Genomic DNA, 16,202 nt, shown 5'->3' with positions numbered 1-16,202 from the left:
TGTATTATTATTTTATTTTTACTGCACCCACCTGGCTGGGTATCCCCAGCCACTCTGGGTGGCTCACAGAACATACTAAAACATCAGTTCTTAAAAATGTCCCTAAACAGGGCTGCCTTCAGATGTCTTCTAAAAGTCAGATAGTTGTTAATTTCCTTGACATCTGAAGAGAAGGTGTTCCACAGGGAGGGCACCACTACCAAGAAGGCCCTGTGCCTGGTTCCCTGTAACCACGCTTCTCGCAGGAACGCACCCCTGAATTTGGGTTCTCTCTCTCTCTCTCTCTCTCTCTCTCTCTCTCTCTCACACACACACACACACACACACACACACTTTTCATATTTTGGGGGGCAGGTATAGAAAACACTTGACCCTCCAGATGTTGATGAACTACAATTCCCACCATCTCTGCCCACTGGCCATGTTGGTTCCTGCTGATGGGAGTTGTAGTTCAGCAACTTGGGAAGAGCCACAAGTTCCACAAGTTCTCTGTTTTACCAAAATTGGCATGAGATTCTTTTCCTATGTGCCTCCTTACCCCAGCTGGGGAAAATATATTAAAACAAATTAGTCATTCTAACTCATTTTAATTTTCAATTAATCCTATTAGCTCATTTAAAAGTGGACTTCTCGCAATAGCAGGCATGCCGGTTTTACATCTCTATATATAGAAGCACATTAAGTCCAGCAGTGTGTAATCCAGTAGTGACTATGGAAAGACCAAGCCTTTGCAATGCTCAACTTGTGCAAGAGCAGCAACCCCGGTGTCTAATTTACTAATTTGTCATGCAGAACGAGTGACTGTCTTTACACCCTATCAGGTTCAGATCAAATATTGTAACCCACAATTAATTTTCCTGAATATAAATAGCGAGTGACAATCTCAGAGAGTGTCAGTGTTCCCTTGCTGTGGTGTGAACACCCTACGCGGAATAAACGTGTTGGTTAAATTTCATCTAAGGAAAGAAAACACTCCATCCGGGATAATTCAGCAAAGGGGTATGTGTACAGTTTCTTTTTCCCCTGATTAATTTGGGATTTTTGGAAGCTCCCAACTGATTTGCTTAAAGTCTGGAATTGAATCCAATGCTTAATTTTCATATCAACAAAGAAATGGTGTGAGGTCAAAATAATGGGCACAAGCTGTTTGTCATGACTAGGAAGTGAGTCCTTTGCCGGACTATCTATCTATCTATCTATCTATCTATCTATCTATCTATCTATCTATCATCTATCTATCTATCATCTATCTATCTATCATCTATCTATCTATCTATCTATCTATCTATCTATCTATCTACAGTGATACCTTGGTTTACAATCATAATCCGTTCCGGAGGTCTGGTTGTAAAGCAAAACAGGTGCGCTTTCACCAATGGGGCCTCTAAAAAAAATGGTTGTAATCCCCCAAAATGGGTTGTAATAAAAAAAAAGGGACACACACTTCAGGGTTTGATGTGGTTGTAATCCAAAATGGTTTCAAACCAAGGTACCACTGTATCTATCTTTCTTACTGGTGGCTATTGGGGCTGGGACAGTTGAAGCTGGGGCTGGAGGTTGGGAGAGCCCAAGAGTAGACCTGAGTGCATAAATGGACCAGCTTTCACTGTGTACCACCTTGTATCAAAATATTCCAGGGCAGTTTACAAATAAGAAAAAGTTTATTCAGAAATAAGGCCCATGGTGTTTCAATTAAGTGTGCGTAAAATTCCAGCCATGTGCCCATTAATGAATGGGTTTTAAATGCACACACACACACACACACACACACACACAGTATATACACAAACATACCATTGCTAAAGAAGTCTCCAGAACACCTCAGAGCTTTTTATATTTGTTTTCTCTCACCTTTGTGGCCTGAGTACTTAATGCTGAATGATGCCACAATTTGACATAATGTGTTTGGCTTCTCATTTCATCTGTGGAAGCCTACCTTCTTCTTGTGGTACAGTTCCACCCAATTTAAATGTACTGCTTAAACAACTCTCCATGCTCTGGAGTTGTGTCTTGGCACGGACAACAGGTGCTTGGATTGAACCCAGGCACAAATTAAGCCCTGCCTTCAAAGCATGCGCCTCATGTTCCAAAGAGAGCCACGTCAGGAGCTTTCAAAGGAAATTGGAACGATAAATCAAAGCTCTAATGAACTCTGCATTGCATTATCTGTGAATCATCATGAGTTTCCTGGCATCTAAAATGTAGGCTGTGCTAGGCCTTGCATGCTGATTGCTTTGACATGGATTTGCCTAGTCCTTTGAAACAAGAAGAAAAACACAGGCTACAATCTTCAATTCCCAACAATTTTAGCAGGAGTCAAGTGTCTGCTTACCGTGACTCTCTTCTGTTCAAATTAGTAGGACTTAAAAAAAAATTTCATTGACTGGATTGTACCCTATATGCTATTGATGATAACTGTATCCCATGAAATTGATTTCCATTGGCTACCTGGGTAGTGGCTTAAAATATTATTTGTTTCAGATCTGATTTTGCCAGGAGCCAGCTGTCCACAAGGCACTGGACAGCTGGTATATACCTATTATACATTTTGAAAAGTTTTTTTGTCTGCTCTGCATTTGGACACCTCTTAAGATATCATAACCAAATCTTGGATGATGGTTCTGAGATCAGGGAGCAGGTTTTCATCTGTGTTCGATTGCAGTGGGATTCCATTTTAAACCAAGATGGCGGACTGGCACTTTCAAAACTGCACTGACTTTTCGGTTTCTTAGAATAACTGAACAATGCTAGATACAAGGCTTCTGGTTTTTATTATCAGCCAGCTGGAAAATAAGAATGACCATTTTAATTCTTATTATTTTTATCATTAAACGGATTTCTTACCCACCCTTCACCATAAGGTCCCGGGGGAGATTGGAACAATATAAATAGTCAATATTAAAGTTAGTTTTAAATTTTTACAATCGGGAGAATAGGGTGGATCCTGCAGGGGGGAGGATACAGAAATCTTTTCGTTGGGGAAGCAGGTGAGCAACTATCACTGAAGCTGTGGAAACAAAAGTAGACATTTAGCCTTCATGATTATGGGTTGAAGCTCTTCAAATGTCCAGGCAATATCCATTAGAGAGATTGCCGGAACTGGTCCTACCATTAGGCAGCAAGAGGTAGCTTGAGGAAGGCAGAATACTTTGGGGTTGTGCTAAATGGCAGCATTTGTCTGTTTTTAGGGCAACTACAAATGTAACATTATTTGAATGGCCCTTTGAGGCACCCTTAACAAACGACAGTTCCCAGGATTCCTTGAGGGAAGCCCTGGCTCTTAGATTGCTATAAAACACCTTTAAAGGGATGATGTGGATGTGAGAACACAGAGAACTTGGCTGGATTTCTTGCAGTCAGCTTCATCAAAAGCAAGCTGCTGAGACTACAAATCAAAATGCAATTTATGTTCAACTTCACTTTCAGTTTGGCAGCACCATTACCAACCCAAACGTTTGGAAATGGTTAGCTGCCCTGCTTTGCATGACCAGCGACGCTTGATTCTCACACAAAATCTGCAGATCGGAAATGTTTCGGGTCACTGAACGATTTGGTTATCAAATCAGATTTGTGGTTTCTGTGACATTCAGCAGCAGGGGTTTCAATTTCCCATGGCCCTGGCAAGTGCCAACCATGCTGGGTAGAAGGAACTGAAAACTGGCTGTTTCAGAAGAAATAGCTCAGGGGAAAAGGAAGTAACCATTCCCACTTGAAACATGACTAGGACTAAGCCTATCATGAGCCAAAATGAAGCTATTTGTCTGAGGAGGCAGACTAGGAAGGGCAGCAAATCGTGTATCCCTTCGCCCTGCTGCCATCCCAAGGACGACCAGGCTGCCAAAATGAATGTGTTTCAAGGTGCCATTGCTAGCAGCTGCCAGGCTGAGCAAAGCCTTTCAAAATGTGCCTGGTGTCTCCGCAGTCCCTGAAGTCAGTAAATGCTGGCAGCACTGCAGACTGCACTGGCAAGGGACCCTGCCTTGCCTTAAGGAGTGAAATACCGTATTTTTCGCTCTATAAGACGCACCAGACCACAAGACTTTTTGGAGGAGGAAAACAAGAAAAAAAATATTCTGAATCTCAGAAGCCAGAACAGCAAGAGTGATCACTGCACAGTGAAAGCAGCAATCCCTCTTGCTGTTCTGGCTTCTGGGATAGCTGCGCAGCCTGCATTCGCTCCATAAGACGCACACACATTTCCCCTTACTTTTTAGGAGGGAAAAAGTGAGTCTTATAGAGCAAAAAATACGGTAGCTTTGGCTGGCCCTGAACACGACCCATGATCTACCCATCAGCTTTTAGGGTTGCACCCAATGTTTGTCCTACCCATAGAAATCAATGGACATGACTAATAGGTATCTAAAGCCATTTGCACATAACAAAATACGTATTTTATCAAAATAATTGTTGAACTGAAATACAGTTAAGAAGAAGTATATTAATAGTGAAATACAATTAAGAAGAAGCACATTCACAGTGAAATAATTATTAAGTTCTAACTTAAGATGATTTTTTATTTATAAGAAACTTAATAATGCAAACACATTGGCATTGGGCAATAACAAAAGTTCCTTTAGAAACATAATTTACAAAGACCCATAATCTGGTATCTAGAAACTTGCTATAACATGAAATAATAATAGGTGTAAATATACGATGCAAACAACTAATAATTATAAATAGCAGAATGTAGGCACCATATATATATATATAGAAATGAGCAAACCAGAGATATTTTAGGGAGCAGGTGGGGCCCATTACTAACACCATAGGAGCCTACACAACACAAAACACTGTTGCTGTATGTAGGTTTTATTTTATTTGTTTTTTATCTTATATTTTGGAGATGTACATCCAGGTTTTTTTCCTTTTAAGTTTTTTGGGTGCCCCCAAGAGAGTGGGGCCCTAAGCTATAGCTTGTTTAGCTTATACGTAAATCTGGCACTGGGTCTCGCTGATGAGTAACAGATAGCTGGAGACAACCCTGTGGGCCTAGGCTTAAGGTATGCTTACCTGGAGTGGACATGCCCACTGCCTCTCAAGCTGAGTACACACTAAATCTTCACGACACACATTACCCCCCTCAAAGAATACTAGGCACTGTGGTTTGTTAAGGGTTGCTGGGAATTGCAGTTCTGCAGGAGGTAAAAAGGAGGAGGGACGCGGGTAGCGCTGTGGGTTAAACCACAGAGCCTAGGACTTGCCGATCAGAAGGTCGGCGGTTCGAATCCCCGCGATGGGGTGAGCTCCTGTTGCTTGGTCCCTGATTCTGCCAACCTAGCATGTCAAAGTGCAAGTAGATAAATAGGTACCACTCCGGTGGGAAGGTAAACAGTGTTTCCGTGCGCTGCTCTGGTTCACCAGAAGCGGTTTAGTCATGCTGGCCACATGGCCCGGAAGCTGTACACTGGCTCCCTCGGCTAATAAAGCGAGATGAGCACCGCAACCCCAGAGTCGGCCACGACTGGACCTAATGGTCAGGATTCCCTATACCTTTACCTTTAAGAGGTAAACTGTGGTGCCCAGAATTCTTTGACGGTTTGAATGTGCCTTAAAGGTTCAGTGTGCATGCAATCTCAGCCTTGATTCCTCAGTGATTTCCAGACTTTCTGCCTCTGGGGAATACTTCCCGTTCTGCTCTGTCTAGTGTTGTGCAATCCTTGCATGTTGCAAAGGAAGATGCAGAAGTACATTCCATCCCGGGCACACGATCTGCTCATGTCAGGAAATAGGCCAGGTGTACTTGGCTTCGCCATCACGCTCTGTGCGAGGCAAGAGTCCATGAACTACAAGTGTACCCTAGAGTACACCTTGTGCTCTTCATCTTCCACCGCAGACAAAAATAATCAGTAGCAGTGGGTGGAGCTCCTCTTCCCATGCCCTTCTCCCTATTAAAGTGGGGTGCTTCCCACTTTATGGGATTTCACATGCAGGCAGGGGCCCGGAACGTAACCCGCGCGTAAGTGGGGAGACGCCTATATAGCATCATCTAGGTCAACCTTCCCCATCTTGGTGTCCTCCAGTCAGAATTCATTGCAAGGTGAAGTTTGTGAGGAATTGAATGGGTACGGGAGGGGGGAGGTTGAGTTGGAGGAGAGGCAGAAAGAAGAGCTAATTTGTCCATGGCTAGGGGGCGCAATCTGGGTGGTTCTGCCAGGGGCGCGAGATCACCTAGCTATAGCTCTGACCAATATATCACAATGTCTGAGAATAAGGATGCAACTACAGTATGTAGAGGCGAACTGCGTAATTTCCTGGGAACTGCTCCTGCTTAGAGGTCTAAAACAGATACATTTTCACTTACCTTTAACATAATGTTGCAACTGCTATTTTATAGTACAGTGGTACCTCGGGTTAAGAACTTAATTCGTTCTGGAGGTCCGTTCTTAACCTGAAGCACCACTTTAGCTAATGGGGCCTCCTGCTGCCGCCGCACGATTTCTGTTCTCATCCTGAAGCAAAGTTCTTAACCAGAGGTACTATTTCTGGGTTAACAGAGTCTGTAACCTGAAGCGTATGTAACCTGAAGCGTCTGTAACCCGAGGTACCACTGTACAGAGCAACAGGGGCAGGAGGAATCGTGAGAAAAGTGACGAGTTGGCTTCACGGTTTTTCCCACATCACAATTTTATTTTTTTACATATGACACACACACATTGTGATATTTCGTGATACATCACCATGTTGAATATTACAAAACTGTTACCATGATGTGGACTTCAAACCGATTTTGGACGATGTATCAATACATCGCCCAGCCCTAATGACAATATTGGCAATTTGCTTTTTAGTTTTTTTCCTAAATATTATTTTAGTACTAAAAATACTAAATAATTTTTACTAAATATTATTAATAATATTTATAATTCTTGTCATGAATTTTTTTTCATGATTATGCACTGATGCTGCTTTCAATCCAGACAACCTGTTTACTGAGCATTCTTCCCGATTTAGGAACATAGGAAACTGCCTTATACCAAGTTAAGACTATCTCATCATCATCAGAGTGGAGCAGGATTTCATTTGGTCCTAATTTTTAAGCAAACTGGAGTTCTAGTTAATCATAATTTTAATAATAATAATTTATTATTTATACTCCACCTATCTGGCTGGGTTTCCCCAGACACTCTGGGTGGTTTCCAACAAAAGATTAAAAATACATTAAAACATCAGTCAGTAAAAACTTCCCTAAACAGGGATGTCTTCTAAACGTCCGGTAGTTGTTTATTTATTTCTTTGACATCTGATGGGAGTTCAACAGCAACTGGAAAGCCAGACGCGTCCCTCCCTCACTGTACTGTGAAATCACCCTTAATGTCTGCTTTCTGCTCCTAAACCACTTACTAATCTAGAAAATGTTCCTTTCTCTTAATCTCATGATTTACTCAGCAGGTTTTGCTGAAGGGCATGATGCGGAGACTATTTGCACTTTTAAAAGTCTCAAAGCCAATGTATTTTTCCCCCTCTCATTATATAGCAACATCTAACCAGACTTTGTGAAAATGGAAATGACTTATCGGCCTGTGGTCACCACCCAGCCACAATGCCACACATCCACGCGGAGTTTTGAGTGGCAGACAGACCTCTGTGACTGTGGCAGCGACTGTCGTGTCTGTGAGTGAAGTTCAAAGATTTGGGGTTTTATGGTGTTGTGGGACTTTGAACATCAGCCATGGTTTATCTGTACTATAAAACAATAGCTAACCTCTCTCTATAAAAGCCAGTCTCTCAGTGTTCCATCACACACTAGTGTGACCATTCTCAAATAGCAAGGTGGGCTTCCCATGCAGGGGAAGAAGTGTAGCATCTGCCACTTGTGTATAATAATAATAATAATAATAATAATAATAATAATAATAATAATAATAATAAATTTATACCCCACCCATCTGGCTGGTTTTCCTCAGCCACTCTGGCCGGCTCCCAACAGAATATACAAAAACACAATGAAACATCAAACATTAAAAGCTTCCCTATACAGGGCTGCCTTCAGATGTCTTCTAAAAGTCAGATAGTTGTTTATTTCCTTGACATCTGATGGGAGGGTGTTCCTCTGCATGGGTGCCACTACCGAGAAGGCCCTCTGCCTGGTTCCCTGTAATCTCACTTCTCGCAGTATGGGAACCGCCAAAAGGCCCTTGGAGCTGGACCTCAGTGTCCAGGCTGGACGATGGGGGTGGAGACGTTTCTTCAGGTATACTGGGCAGAGACCGTATCTGCTCCGTTTGCAGTCCAGGTGCTCTCAACTTGGGGTGCTGTCAATTATTGGGCACCTTCCAGGCCCTGGATATCTCTTCTCAGGGTTCTTTGCCCTTAAATTGGATTTGGATTGGCAGCCCTTCAAACAGAGGACTGTATTCTGTAAAGTGGGACACATGGCAGCTTAAAGGGAGGTGTCAGGAAGGGGAGGAGAGGCACAGCAGTCTCTAGAATAACTACTTCCTCTGAAAAGTTGTTTGGACTGAGAAACCAACCCTGGAGCAAGACTTGTACAAGGCCAGCCAGCTCTCCCGTTGGCTTCTCAGATAACTTGGTCCACCTGAGGTGAGGAACTGCAGTCCCTTTCTCTGCAGGGGCGGAGCAAGGAGGGTGCGGTGGGTATGGTCTGCCCCAGGTGTCACCTCCAAGGGGGGTGACAAAATGCCGTGTGGCACTCAGCGTCTGTGAGAGACCCCAAGGCGTGCTTTGGCTTACCGCTGCCAAAACGGCTCCCCTGTAGGGCGACAGGCAGACTCCTCGTCGCAAGGCATGCGATCCCCGCTAGAAAAGCTCAAGAACTCTGGCTTCCCCCCAAAAAAATATGAAATAAAGTCAAACCATTTTTTCAGGCAAAAATTTCAATGTGTGTGGGGGGTGACAAGAAATTTTCTGGACCGGGTACCACCTCACCTTGCTACGCCACTGCTTCTCTGGCCATTAATATGGTGTTGCAGAACAACCAAGATCAAATCAATAGCCCGCAGTGACTGAAGGCTGCTCTGGCAGTGCAGGTCCTAAGATGCCCAGGTCCAGCTGACAGATTCCCTCCCTAGCATATTATAAGATCAGATGGCACCACGCCCCATTAATGGCCCCAAGTAGACTCCTTTTCTTGTCCCCATAGGAGAGAAGGACAGCTACTCACTTATATGGGGAGAGACGAAGCGCTGTACAGGGCGACCCTATATGGTCTGACCTTCCCTCCCAGGGAGATTAATTATTATTCTACATAATAAAAATATAGGTTTTGCTATCCAGACATCATACGTTCCATGGAAATCATTCACAGGGGCAAGCGTTCACATAACAAGCCAATAATTTCCAGTGATTCCTATTGGAAAATTTCTAATGTGTCCCAACCATAGAATTTTTACTCCCAAAGATTCCCCCCCCCCCATCCAGGAAAATGCAGGGGGGAAATGCTCTGATTTATTTGATTGCTCCCCCTCCCTCCATTCCTCAGCCAACCAGCAAAATGCAAATGAGGAAGTGAAAAGGCTTTTCTGTTTGGATATCTGAATCTGTGGTGTGTATAACAAGGCTTGGGTACGAATTCCTCATGTTTGGATAAATGAATTTTTGCTTAGTGAACTTTTACAAAACAGAATGTATGTGTCTTTACCTTTTATCTAAGCCTCTGCTGCCCTTGGCCCTTGGCTCTGTATGTGCTTATGAGTTGCATTGCACACACCCTTCGGCAAACTCACAAACAAGTTTGGCCAACCCACCGTGATGACTGATAATTTCCAATTGTATGTAGTAACTGCAGAAAGAAATCCAAGACGCAAGGAACTGTTGACCCAAGAGCAATTGGTGCCAGAGAGTAATTTGGGAGTTAGGGAACTGCCTATCCTGAGTCATTTTTGTCTTCAGTGATTGGCAGTGTCTTTCCAGGGTTTCAGACCCTGGGCACTCCCAGTCTCGCGCTGGAGATACTGAGGACTGGACCTTAGGCCTTTTGTATGTAAGATAGATGCTCTAACCCTGAGAAGTGGTCCTCTCTTTGAAAGTGTTTCTTCATCTCAAGACACCGTGCCTCTAAATGCTTCTGAAACCAAGCAGTGAAATTCCATTGGCTGGGTGAATTCTAGAGGATGAGAAAATGCTAACCTTTGTGCTTGATTCCCCCCTCTCTCTAGGTCTGTGTGGAACATTCTGCTTCTTCTGCCTAGGATGCAAAGTTGCCAAGGACATGGAAGAATGCTGTTGCTGTGGACCGAGCGTCGCCATGAGAACTCGCTACCGGACTCAGTTTAGGATACCGGTAAATTACTGGATAGGACGCAGGTGGCGCTGTGGTCTAAACCACAGTGCCTAGGGCTTGCCGATCAGAAGGTCGGCAGTTCGAATCCCCATGACGGGGTGAGCTCCCGTTGTTCGGCCCCTGCTCCTGCCAACCTAGCAGTTCGAAAGCACGTCAAAGTGCAAGTAGATAAATAGGTACCGCTCCGGCGTGAAGGTAAACGGCGTTTCCGTGTGCTGCTCTGGTTTCGCCAGAAGCGGCTTAGTCATGCTGGCTACATGACTCGGAAGCTGTACGCCGGCTCCCTTGGCCAATAAAGCGAGATGAGCACCGCAACCCTAGAGACGTTCGCAACTGGACCTAACCTTTTAAATTACTGGATAATACTTGTGTTTCGTGTTTCTAGGTTGCTCAGCAAACACACCCCAATTAAGTGTTGTGCAGATAACATCTTAAATAAATAAAATAAAGAAAACCAGCAGAGACTGGAAACAGAATGTTCCATCCATCCCTAATCAAAATACAATTCAGTCTTCTGCTATGAAATTTTGCTTTTTTTTTTTTTACTCTCTGCAGGGATCCATCTGTTGCGACTGCCTCACCACCACTTTCTGTGCTCCCTGCAATCTTTGTCAGCTCAAGAGAGATATCAACAGGAGGAAACAGCTGGGGATATTCTAGAAAGGTTTGTGAGTTTACAGCCTAGGAGCAGGGGTTGTTCTTCAGTGCATGCTCTGTTGTCCTTAGAATATGACTTGGGGGAGCGGGGAAGAGGTAAGAAGGGACCAATCCCAGTATCCCAAAATATCTGCCTTGTGTCAGGCTTTGGGGAATTGGCTTCCTCCTCCATAAATGAGCAGATCAAACAAAAGAGAATTCTTATGAGTTCATTTCTTTAATAAACACAGCGAAGGACAAAAGAAAGCATCTAACCAGAATGGCGGGGCTCCCAATTAAGCTCACTCCCTACTCTGTCCCTATTAATTCACATCACTCCTAAATCTTGTAATCTGAGCTTGGAACCTCTGTGCTTTCTGTTCTGACACTTTCTGAGCTCTCCAGGACTTTGGGGAAGTGGGTGGATACTATCCAGAGACTGTAAATCTGTTAACTCTCTCTCTCTCTTCCAGTGTTTCTTCTGCTAGCTGTTCCCCATCCAGTATTTCCCAGCTTTTGCCTTCCGAACTATGCCCCTCTGCAAACCACTGTTCCAAATCTATACTGTCCTCCTGCTCCTGGGAAGTCCCTGACACCTTGAAATTCTGCAAAGCAAAAGTCCCCTGCTATGTAACTCATGACATTGCCTTGTGATCCATTGCCAGATACTGGCCTGGTTGTAGAATCATGGAATTGTAGAGTTGGAAGGGACCACAATGGTCATCTAGTCCAACCCCCTGCAGTGCAGGAATCTTTGGCCCAATGTGGAGCTTGGAAGAGTCTCATGCTCTACTGACTGAACTATCCCAATTAGCTTTATTCAGCACAATAAAAATGGGACAACCCGCCCCTCCCAAATATTTGTTGTACAGGATTTCAGCAGAAATTACCACCAGCCTGAAACCTTTGCTGGAGCAAACAGTATTGAACGCGAGATTATGTAAAATGACTCTGACACCATCGTTAGCCCACGCTTCTCAAACCCCATGTGCAATTTATACTTATTCCCGTTATCGTTATGTAACCTTAATGCACATTTGATCTTTGCCCAGCAGGCTAGTTTCTACCCAGAACTCACACACCCTTCTCTTATCCTCCATGCTTGCAAGCAAGATCAGTATCAGGGTTCAAGGACGCATCGCAGGTGGGCCAGAACATTAAAGAGAGCCTGGAGCAAGGCCAGCGAGTGGAGGAGACATGGGGAGCAGGTCTTGAGAGTCCTGAAGGCCTGGGAGACAGGACTCCATTCAGCCACCTTTTCCCTTTCAGCAGGTTCATGAGACTGATGTAGGTTCCACTCCCCTCAGTTTTATAGCTTTCTGGCGGCGGATTTGCGCCCTGCTTGTGAGGCCGCACCTCTCTCCTCAGCGAACTTTTCAAACGCTTCTGCTTTTTTCAATAAACATTTACTAGATATTATCAAGCACGCAATACATTAAGGTCAAGGGCGCTGAGGTGTCAAACAGTTAAGGCATATTACTGCCTTGGGCTGTAACCCTGTACCTGTTCACCTGGGAATAAGTTTCCCCACTGAACTCAGTGGGATACTTATGAGCAGACAGTGGTGAGGAACATCAAGCCCAGGGGCCCTCCTCATGGGAGTTGTGGTCCCCAAACGCCAGAAACTACCTTAGACAAAGTCAGACCTTTGGTCTATCTACCTGAGAACTGACAGTGGCTCTCTAAGGTTCCAGTTGGACAACATCCCTAGCCCTACCTGGAGACTCCAGGGATTGAACCAGGAGCCTTCTGTCTGCAGGGCAGATGCTGTCCCACTAGGCTACGGGCAACAGGGTGGTCAGGTGTGGCCCTGAAGATGAGAGGTATCTTTCAGTCAAGGTCTGGCCTGATAGCTACCTGGCAGAACCTTGCATGCCACAGCTTCCTGCCTCTGTATGTGCAAGTGTGCAATGGATAGTTCCTCCACAGAGGAGGAGCACGTAGGTCCTAGGGTGTGCTGGTCCCGAGGGTTAACGAGAGGCAAGGTCCGAGTCTAGTCCGAGGTTGAGGGTGCAGTAAGGAGGCAGTCCGTTAAAGCTGTAGCTGGGTCCAAGGAAGGGAGTCGGGTGAGGTTAGGAGCTCCGGCAGGAAAGCAGGTCAGGGTGCAGGCAGGAACAGGCTACCAACAATGTTGCTCCCGCAACCTGGCTGGGTTTTATCTGCCCCGAGGCATAGAGCGACCCTGGTCCACAGGTGACTTGCCTCTCCTGGCCTGGAGGCGAGCGCTCCTCCTGCGGGAACTTAGTTCCCTCCGCCTCTCTGCCCTGAGCCTCTGCAGCTCAGGAGAGGCTGGAGGGTTACCGGACCCAGAGGCAACCTCAGCTTCCCCTGACGGGGCTGAGAGTGGGGCATCTGCAGGCAATGGGTCCTCCATCACCTCAGGAGCCATAGCAGACTCAGCTGGTGCCTGCACCTGAGGATCCAGCACAGGTGAGGACCCTTCAGGCTCAAGCCCCAGCCCTGGCTCAGCTGGTTCTGGAGGCGGGGACTCCTGGGCAGGCTGGGATTCCTCAGGTTCAGCCTCCGAGTCTGAATCCCAGGCCATCACATAGGGCAGTCATAGAGAAGCATGGTCAAAAGCATCAGAGTCACAACCCTTTGTTCATCACTACAAGTCCCATTTTACAGCTGGAAACCCCTGATGCTAAGGGCCACTTCCCATGTTACCCAAGAGCTCAGTGCTTCAGCAGATGCTTTGCATGCAAAAGGTCCCAGGTTCAGCACTCAACATCTCAAGGTAGGGCTGGGAATGTCTCCTGCCTGAAATCCTGGAGAGCCTTTGCCCGTCACTGTAGACAATACCAAGCTGGATGTACTGGTGGTCTGACTTCTTATGGTCCCTTAATGAAGGACCACAGTGCTGAGCCAACAGTTTCAACAGCTACTACAGGTTGTCATGAAAGCAGAGCTTCCATCCAGCATTTGAATCATAGAACTGTAGAGCTGGAAGGGGCATTTAGTCCAACCCCAAATCTCAACTAAAGCATCCGTGGCAGATGGCCACCCAGCCTCTGCTTAAAGACCTCCAACAAAGGACAGTCCATCATCTCTCACTGTCAAACAGCTCTTACTGTCATAAAGTTCTTCCTGATGTTCAGTCAGAAAATCCTTTCTTGTAGCTTGAATCTACTGGTTTGGGTCCTACCCTCCAGAGCAGGAGAAACCAAGCTTGTTCCATCTTCCATGTGAGAGCCCTTGAGATATTTGAAGATGGCTATCACATCTCCTCTCAGTCTCCTCTTTTTCAGGCTAAACATACCCAGCTCCTTAAGTCGTTTATCATAAGGCTTTGTTTTCAGACCCTTGATCATCTTGGTTGCCCTCCTCTACACATGTTTATATATATATATATATATATATATGTTCCAATCATTTAACATAACTTCTTATCTTATGCAATGTTTTAGACTTCCGTCAACAACCTCTGAAGATTTTCCATTCTTTATCACTTGTTCTACATTTCTTAATTTCTCTATTACTTTTAATTGTCCTTAACTAATAATTCTTTTCAAAGTCTTCCTTACAATATTTCACAAAATCCTCCTTACAGAACTTCTTGCAGTCCTGCTAGCGTAATCTGTTTATCACAATTGCTTTTCAAATATTTACTCCAGTCCTCTAAGAATCTCTGGTCCTGCAGGTTTCGAATCCTTCCTGTTAATTTACAGTATCTAATTCTGCATAGTCCATTAATTTCATTTGCCATTCTTCTTTCGTCGGTAATTCTTCTTGCTTCCATTTTTGTACCAATAATATTCTTGCTGCTCCTCTGCACATGTTCCCGGTTGTCAATAGCCTTCTTAAATTGTGGTTCCCAGAACTGGACACAGTGTTCCAGGTGTAGTCTGACCAAGGCAGAATAGAAGAGGACTATTACTTCCCTTGATCTGGGATAGCATCATAGAATCATAGAATTGTAGTGTCAGCCTATGTTGCTGCTTCCAGTCCCTTGGCCTTGCTTCAGTCCAATTGCTTAAGTGCTTAATGTTGCGCCATTTGACTGGTTACCTACCCGGGAGCATTATAAATAACTCTTATGCCTTTTGCCCTATTTTAGGTGTTCCTGCATTCACTAACCTGGAAATTCGTGTGTCCCTGAACTTGATGTATTTCAAAACCTGGTGTTAAGATTTCTGCTCTGCTGCAGTACAGTGTTCAAAACTTGGTAGTCATCTAACCAGAAAAAATCCAGCCGAGACACTTATTATTCGTTTTAGGGGGGTGGGGAGGTTTGAAGGCTTCTGGGCCAATTGCCAGAATTTGGGGCTGATTGCTGGATTATTTTAAGTAAAGGCATAATTTGTTTAAGAGAAGTTGCAAAATGCCAACTCCCAGATCCATCGGAGGCAACCAGATACGGACTGCATTCCATTTGCTACGCACCCAAGTAAGCACACTTGTAAGCCTTGTAAGCCGCTCAATTTTCCATAAAAGAAGCCAGGCCAGCATGCATGAAGTACATATTTTATCCCTCCCCCCTTCCTATAAATTACCATTGTTATTGATTAAAAAATACCTTTTACTTATGGTCACCAATCTAGGTGATGCACGTTACTAGACATAATTTCATATCTGTAATAATTGTAATAATTTTAGTATATATGTATACATTTCTCTGCTTTTTTGTTTATTATTTGTGAACAAATGCCTCTATAAATTAACATTAACGGCTTTTGATGGCTGGTAGTTGAATAAATGCCATTCAGCTGGGTAGCAGCTACAGAGAGTGAGAGAAAACATGAATGTACCTACTAGCCAAAATGGATGAATCCATTTTGCATTACTTTCTATGGGAAAGTGCGAAAGTCGAGAGGTTTGCATCTTTTCAGCTGGCTGTGAAAGGAGCCTTGGCAGGATCCGAGGACGTGAGTTTATTTCTGGGGTTGAACTGATGCTGTTTAATAGACTACCACTATCCGTCTCAGAGTTTTCCTGCTCCCCCGTGTTCAGTGTTTATGCTTTTAAATAAACAAATATTTCAAATACAACATAAACTCTCCTTGTGATGTCGCTAGTGAAACTTCCCTCTTCTACACCTGACCCTGGTAAACACACACACACACCATTCAATACAGTGGCACCTTGGTTCTCAAACTTAATCCGTTCCAGAAGTCTGTTCCAAAACCAAAGCGTTCCAAAACCAAGGCGCGCTTTCCCATAGAAAGTAATGCAAAATGGATTCATCCATTTCAGACTTAAAAACAACCCCTAAAACAGCAATTTACCATGATTTTTTACTATCTAACGAGACCATTGATCTGTAAAATGAAAGCAATAAACAATGTACTGCAGTCACACAATCAGTCCATCAATCAATCAGTAG

At 44.4% G+C, this 16,202-nt stretch overlaps 1 protein-coding gene across 1 annotated transcript; it reads left to right on the top strand.

The window, feature by feature from the left end:
* Window positions 1-857: 857 nt before the first annotated feature.
* On the top strand, window positions 858-15,873 carry LOC307224406 (placenta-specific gene 8 protein-like). The gene is made up of 5 exons (XM_079991272.1): window positions 858-1,003; window positions 7,478-7,614; window positions 10,119-10,243; window positions 10,799-10,907; window positions 14,937-15,873. Exons 2-4 carry the CDS (start codon window positions 7,503-7,505, stop codon window positions 10,901-10,903), a joined length of 342 nt encoding a protein of 113 aa, XP_079847398.1. The 5' UTR covers window positions 858-1,003; window positions 7,478-7,502; the 3' UTR covers window positions 10,904-10,907; window positions 14,937-15,873.
* Window positions 15,874-16,202: the final 329 nt, after the last annotated feature.

This window comes from Podarcis cretensis, assembly GCF_951804945.1.
Source record: "Podarcis cretensis genome assembly, chromosome: 9".
NCBI lineage: Eukaryota > Metazoa > Chordata > Lepidosauria > Squamata > Lacertidae > Podarcis > Podarcis cretensis.
This window is presented reverse-complemented; position numbering and strand designations above follow the sequence as displayed.